General features: G+C 39.4%; 1 protein-coding gene across 1 annotated transcript in view; it reads right to left on the bottom strand.

Annotated features, from left to right (window-relative positions):
• Nucleotides 1–478: 478 nt before the first annotated feature.
• The window catches only part of CXADR (CXADR Ig-like cell adhesion molecule), a 33,010-nt gene continuing 25,962 nt past the window's right edge, over nt 479–7,526 (bottom strand). The window contains exon 8 of the mRNA XM_059493386.1: nt 479–1,032. Within this exon, the coding sequence (XP_059349369.1) occupies nt 991–1,032 (42 nt within the window). The 3' untranslated portion in view covers nt 479–990. The remainder of the gene's footprint in view (nt 1,033–7,526) is intronic.

Here is a 7,526-nt window from a genome sequence, read left to right as displayed (position 1 = left end):
AGTATTTCTTAAGAGCACAGACAGATGTAGTTAAAAGCAGGTTTGAGTCTGCATATGCTCACTGCTACTGCCTAAATTCTGTGTGTCCTTCAGTGTGCTCTGATTTATGTGGACTGTGACAGGTAATGAGCTACCAAAAATGCCCCAAATACAGGATACCAGGCTCCAAAAATTGACTGAGTAAATTCCAGTCCATTAGATCAGATTACAGTGGTCTCATCCTTACATGGCTAAGTAAATTAATATTTTCATTGTGAAATCAGTACCCAAAGTCTCCCCAGTGCAGGAGGAATAGGGACCCCATAACCAGCCTGGTTTAAAGAGCAAACTCTTCTTCCCTCTGGACTCCTGCATGGTAAATTGGGGAGCAGGAGGAATAAGGAAGTGCACAGACAGGAATTACCACACAGCCTGCATTAACAAATTATGCTGAAGCATGTGTTAACTGTAACATTCAAGTATGTTTTATTACGTGTTATAAAATATATACAATCTCAAAACACAGCCCATTTTGCACACAGTTTGTCAGCCCTCATGGCTATCACTACAGCATTCAATAGATGACACACTTCCTTATGAAATCAGCAGACCAGAAATCTAGGAAAACCCAAAACTACTCTATTTCAGATTACAATCTTTTTAACACCCTGCTGGTTAAGGCTCTGTTTCTGCTACCTGAGTTGATTTTGTTAAATTCACAATTTTTTGCATGTCCAGGAATGGAGTGGGGGAAGCAGAGAAGAGGGATGGTGCACGCTTTTCAAAACACAAAAGTAGTAAGAAAAATGTCAGGAGTGGCTTTGTAAACTTTGCATTCAAAATATGAAAAAGAAAAAAATTTGGTACTTACAAAACTGAATACAGCCTACTTAAAAGTCTTGAATCTAAAGTGAGATCAAGTAAAAAAAATAACAGCACTTCAGTTCATAATGTACTTCAGTTTCACCATACTGGAAAGTCATGCAAAAACTGATGCCTGTTTCTTCATGTTTATACCACTGTTATGTCACCAATCTTGTGTGCGATGTCATACTACAAAAAGAAAGAATATCATTAATCTATAGCAGCAAGAGGCCAGGTGCTGTAACATACAGTAATTAATGCATTATTCAGATCATCACCCAATTTGTGATCATTCAGATTCAGGGTTTATACCAGTGTCTGATAGCAAAAAGGTGAAGTGGTGCAGCAAATGAAAACTTCATTTATCAGTGGACTACAAATAACTCTACATTTAACTTGGAAATTTTCAGTATCTCATGGATTTCCCAGTGCATACCTACTGCATTGCACTTTTAAAGTACCTGTCAAAATCCACTAAATGCCTCTTGCTTAAGTTTCATACCAGTAACTTGCATTGTCAAAGAACCACACAGTTCTGTTGTTTACTGCCATGAACACTCAGTTTTCTCAAAGCGCCTCATCCCTACCAGCACACCTGCTCATTTCACCATTTCTTTAGAAATCAGTTCTAGTTCTTTGACTGTTGTAACTGACTTTTTTGTACAAAGATAACAAATAATTCTTTCTTGCAGTTCCAATTCTCGAACAGCTCTATATTCTTTGTGTTCATATTCTAAGACTGTGGTATTGTAAGAAAAATGATAACTCACCATTTTTGCCACATCTCCATGCTACAAAATGCACTTTCTAGATGCTGCCTTTACCTAAATGCTGCTGACAGTAACCAATATTAATTTTGCAAATATGATAATACACCAGAAAACAACTCTTCCTAACTAATAATCCACAAATATGTATGGATGTATTGTGTTTACAGGAAACATCTCATTTTTCTGACCAAATTTCAGCTTATTACAGGCCTTTGTATAATTACAGCCATCCTCACAGATTTTTAGGATGTGCCTCAATGACACAATAATTTCTCCATAAGAGCAGTAATTAAAACAACTGACTCAGGCTATTTCTGCAGCAGCTCACTTTCTTCCTTGCACGCTGTCACACTGCAATTAGAATTACACATCAAATGGAATCTTCCAGTTGCATGTGACAGTAAAAGGAACCGAGTGCCTTCCCAAAACATTGCTTAGAAGAGTAACTCAAAGCAGCACCAAGTTCTGCTTGGCTGGAAACCATGGCCTTTGGCTTCTTTCTGTTTCAAGCTGTCACCTGGCATGAGAACCTGCTGTTCTCTGAACTTCATTCTGGCTATTGTACACATAATTATTGTTGTAGGGAATATTAAGAGACTCCTTTATTGGGACTGAACACTGAGGCAAGAAATGTCCTTTCTGTATTCCTGTCTTTGCACCATGGATTGCATAATGCTTCTATTTCCAATTTCTTTCATTTATAGTTCTCAAGTTAATAATTAGCAAACATATGTCTTCTACATAAGGTTTAGCTGCTCCACACATAGTTCATCCTATCACATTCTACTGGAAGAGCTGAAGAAACAATGCTCTACACTCCAAAACATGTATAAATCCAGCTTTTCTCAGGGCAGGTGTGCAAGCAGGGATTCATGTAATGATGTCTCTCCATCAAACTCCTCTTTGCTCCATTTCATTAACAAGTCAAGAGAAAATTAGCATACCCTGCTTGTGGAGAAAATTCTGCTAAATGGCACACTGAGACAAGATGGGACAGGGGAATAGTTCTTGATACCCCTGTTGTTTGGAAAAGCCAATGTTTTCTAAATCTGATGTTTAAATGAGCTAAAAAGGCAAACACAATCTGTTCCCCCTTGCTGCACTGCCCTGATACTTTCAGTCTTGATTTTCTTTTCCTTTCCTTCTCATCCAAGCAAATCTCTAGCAATAAAACAAAATTATTAAAATAAAGAAAAATGCAGACTGGCAAGTGAACCTTAGCATGCAGCTAGAGGCTGTTTGTGCAGCTGTGATGAAGAATAAATAAATAATAATAATAAAAACAATGAAAACATCCACCCCCAGTGTTGTAGCTTATAAACAAGATGTGCTAAGTCCTTTGGATTGTGCAAGGAAAACTATCAGTTAATAAGAAACTACTGTCTGCCCAGGTACTTGCAATCATAACACCATTAAGTTTAAGCTGGAAAACCAGGGGCCAGTTTGAAATCCACTGTATAAATGTAGTTTAAAGTGCCCAATACCTAAAGCAGAGACAAGCAAAACAGGCTGGGAACAGAAAATGTGATAGAAAGTGACAGTAAAAAGAGTGACCCTCCACAAAAGCATGATCAAAAGTAACACACCACGCTCAGAAAAATGAAAAACCTGCCTCAAACTCTGTCCTACTCCAGTAGTGAAATCCATACCACAGACAGGAATAAAAAGGCAGCATGTGATAGAAAGAGGAAGGCCAGGCTGTAGGCAAAGTGTATGAAACACCAAACACCAGGGCAGTGATGCCAAGGAACTTTCCACCTCTCTGGTTGCATCTCAGCCTGTCACACACAGGGTTAGGCACCTCCAATGTCAGTAATGGTGAAGGAAGCACTCAAAACAACAAATCCATCTGTATTTCCATTATCTCACTGTGAGAATGCCTTCCAAGACACCTGCGGTGAGCAGCAGGGGAAAGGTGCTGAGGGAGTATCAAATGGAGTGATGAGGACACTTCCCCTCACATTGGCAATACTTTGGGGGATCTTTCACCCTCAGGAAGCCCCATAATGGGATCTACTCAACTATTATGTTTTTTACAACCTAAAATACTCAAGGAGCAGCAGAAGTACTGGAAGAGTGACTGCTGTCAGGACAGAATTAAAAAACAGGAAGAAGCAGGGGACAGACACAACCGCAGATGGTCTCATCAAGAGAACGATCTTTAAATATATCTATTTCAAAATTTCCTAAGATTATGAAAGAAATGGCAAGAAAATACTAGATGGACATCTGGTGAAGACTGAAAAGGATAGCAGAAAGACTTGCCAAGGATAGGTTTAAAAACAAATGACAGTGTGATGGGAAACCCTAGTTCCAAAAGCCACAAGGAGTCAACAGAACGCTCCATTCTAACAGCTATTAGAGATGATGAACAAAGAGGATTTGTCAATGCCAACAGAAAATTAAAAAATAAATTAAAAAAACACCTGTCAGCTAAGTCATGACAGAGCCAGAACATCAACCCTGATTCTCCAGCTTGTTAATCAGAGTCCTCTGCCTTTGGATGCTTTTGTTACTGTTTTTATTGCTAGTGAGTAAGCTTCTGTCACCCACATCAGGCATTAAGGATGTCCTCAGCCTCCTTGCATGTTCAGCAATTTTCCCCCCATGTACAAACCATAAAGCCAGCAGCAAATGAATTAGCTCATATAGCTGCCACAGCCACGAGATGTTGACAGAATTAAATTCACATGTAGAATGTAACAACCCAATTGTCACTGTCAGTTGAAATCCCAGCTTGCTCAGGTAACACCAGGGGCAGGGAAATGATGCTAATTTCTAATGGGCAACAAAAGGGACTGTTGAGCATAAAGGCTGTAACCCTCCTTCCAGCCCTTTCATCTTGGAATAAAGGATTTTAGTGGGTTGGTTGAGATTCCTGCCTGCCCACCCAGTTCAGATGTGCAAAGATCATACTTAAAATAATAAACCTAAAATGCTTCAAGTAGCAACACAACCTTGAGTTTAAAAACATAAAATTGCTGTTTAGAACTTTGATGCCTTTCAAGTATGCAAATCTAGCAAGATCACAGCTGTAGGTTATCTGCACAAGAATCACAATTTTCATTGGGTTGCTGCTAAATGAAAACCAACAGACACACTGATGATCGAGCTGAGGATTTTTTTCCCCTAAATGAGCTGCAAATGAAGAACCATCACTGGTGACCTTAACTTCAGTCTGAAAAATATTGACATTTTAATGAGTAGCTCTAAGGTCTGCTTCATACTATAGGATAATAGTTGCACCTATTTTTTTTGATAAAAAAAAGGGATGTAGAAGTATGTGCTTCAATCCTAGCAACAGTGTGTGTACAGATGATATATAGATATTTATATAGTGATATAAATATCACAACTGTTAAAACCTATCAAAAACTGCATTCATAACTCAACTGTACATTTCTAGAGCTTTTTTTTAGAACTTATTAAACAAAAAAAAAAAAAAAAAGGTTTGACTGATGCAGATTTCTCAATTATTTTCCTGAGTAAACAATAAGAAAATAACCATCTGGCATCTTAGAATGTTTCTCAGCTTTCTGTTAGAAAACAATCTTGGAAAGTCACTGCAGAGCATCAAACAGTCACATTTAGGCACAGAGAGATGGGGACAGAGGCTGCTAAAGCATCAGCTGTGGGGGATACTCATAATTCCCAAATGCAACATTTATTACTCTGTCTCCATACAAAGCACTTACATTTAGCCATAATTTTTTGGTTTTAAAAATAGGCTGGAGACAGTATGGGAATCCACAGCATTTTTTTGAAGTTCTGTGTTTTAAACACAGTGAGTTTTCCCATCTTAAAAAGGAATACAAGATCATTAAATTTAAATAGGTTACCTAAAGAGGTCACCCAAACCACAGCTCAAGTCCAAAGCAGATGATATTGTAATGCCTAAGCAACTTCATTTTGAATTACAGAGTACAAGGATGAAACCAGGGCAAGACCAAACAGTTCATTTCAAGCTCTGTCCTTTTAGGAATTTTGAATTTTTCTCATGTACCAACAAGAAAGAATGGAAGAATATGTGAAAATAAACTAATCGCAAGTTTTATTTTGTATTTTACAGATGAGAGGAACGGTTTCTACTCTAGACAGTTACAGGATTGGAAGTGACATGGAAGGGCATTTTATTTATGTGGAGAAGAAGTGCAGTGCTAGCAGCCACAACATAAGCTTTTTGACATGTTTCACAAACCACCAGCTGTGCCCCAGAACTGGCATCTCCTTTAGCAGGCAAAACAATTCAGCAGTGTGATGTGTTCCCACCATTGCCTTTATTCCTAGTCTAAGGTATCGGCTTCCCTCCCACCTGAGCTACTGTACTGGGAAACAGAAATCCTAAATTAATTTTATCTTCATCTCCTACAGCTAAGTAAGGCACAGCAAAAGTGTTTGGACTCCAGCAAATAGTTTCTTTGAAACACCACCCACTCAGCTGCCTGAGGAGTCATCTGTGAGTGGCTGGGACTGCCATCATGTTGGAGAATTTGAGAATTTTGCTCAGACATGGCTTAAAGAAAGAGGCCATGAAAATATACAGCTGATGGAAAAGTAAAAGGCAGCTGTAAAGCAGCAGTTCCCAAGCCTGTTTCTGTAAATAACTAGGTTCTCAGGCACATTTTATAAACAGCAGGATTCTCAGACAGTCTTCTCATAACAGGTAAACATTCTGTCCTTGGCTGTTATGGGAACAGACATGGAGGTTGAGAACCCTTCATATCAGGGTGAGAACAAAATCTTGGTTTCAATAAACAAACCACAGGTATAGAAAACAAAGGGAGGGGTTAGTGTTTGCTCTGTAGCCTATCGTGATCTCGGATTTTGCAATATGCATGAACTTAATTAACACTGTTATAAAAAGTGACTGATTGGATCAATAAATCGGAGTCGATGCTGATCAACAAAGATGGGTCGTCTCCCTTCGCTTTCAACACCATCAGAGCCCTTAAACATTGGGAACTGCTCTGCAGCACAATTTAACTTCCTTGAAATCTGACTAATCCCAACTACTGTCTCCCAGGTAAAATATTACCTAGTGACAGATAATAGGGAGATTCAGATCCCTAGATGGGATAATAGTTTCAATAACTAATCACTGACCAGGACAAGTCACAAGTTGCAGAGAGATGTTGTTTCACTTGCACAGCAGTAACTGGCCACAAGAAACGAAAGTTCAAGTTGCTTTCCTACTCACACAGAACCTGACATAATTGGAAGCTGTTTAGTAATGGCACTAAATTACTTTTATAGCTCTTTACCATCTGATTCAGTACTCCTTCATAGCAAATTCTAACCCAAGTGACCACCACACCCCTGGAGATGTTTGTGCTCAGAGCACCAAAAAGCTGAGCTGTCACCATTTGCCCTGTTTGGAGGGTTCAGGAGAATCTACTTTCTTCTGCTTCCTTACACAGTACTGTTAGTAATGATATAACCAAGTCATCATCTGCAGAAATTATGGATGGTAGGCAGAGGACAAGGCTCTGCAATTTAAGCAGTGAAGGCTGAAGGTATGCTGGCTACATAAGCAACTGAATGCAAAAATGTTTTGTCTTAAGACCCCTAAGCCAGATGTTACTACAAACCAGAACAGGGAAAGATTTCAAGAAGTTAGAAAGTTCATGCGTGCTTCCCAGAATTCCCATTCCACAGAAACTGATCAGACTCACTGCTTTGCTCTCTCCAGTTTGCAATTAGGAAAAGTTCTCTGGGAGGGAGAGTACAACACCCTTCAGGTACAGCACTCAGCTCCTGCCCTGCCTGCGGCTCCCCAGAGCCACAGCATCCAGCCCTGGAAGCGGGACAACTGTCAAGGCATCACGCAGCTCCCTGCGCTTCCCAGCAGGCACACTGCCTCCAGAGGTTTTCCCCCTAAGAAAAATTAGATTAACATCTGAAAGCACATCATTT

Source organism: Ammospiza nelsoni, chromosome 2 (assembly GCF_027579445.1).
Source record: "Ammospiza nelsoni isolate bAmmNel1 chromosome 2, bAmmNel1.pri, whole genome shotgun sequence".
Taxonomy (NCBI): domain Eukaryota; kingdom Metazoa; phylum Chordata; class Aves; order Passeriformes; family Passerellidae; genus Ammospiza; species Ammospiza nelsoni.
This window is presented reverse-complemented; position numbering and strand designations above follow the sequence as displayed.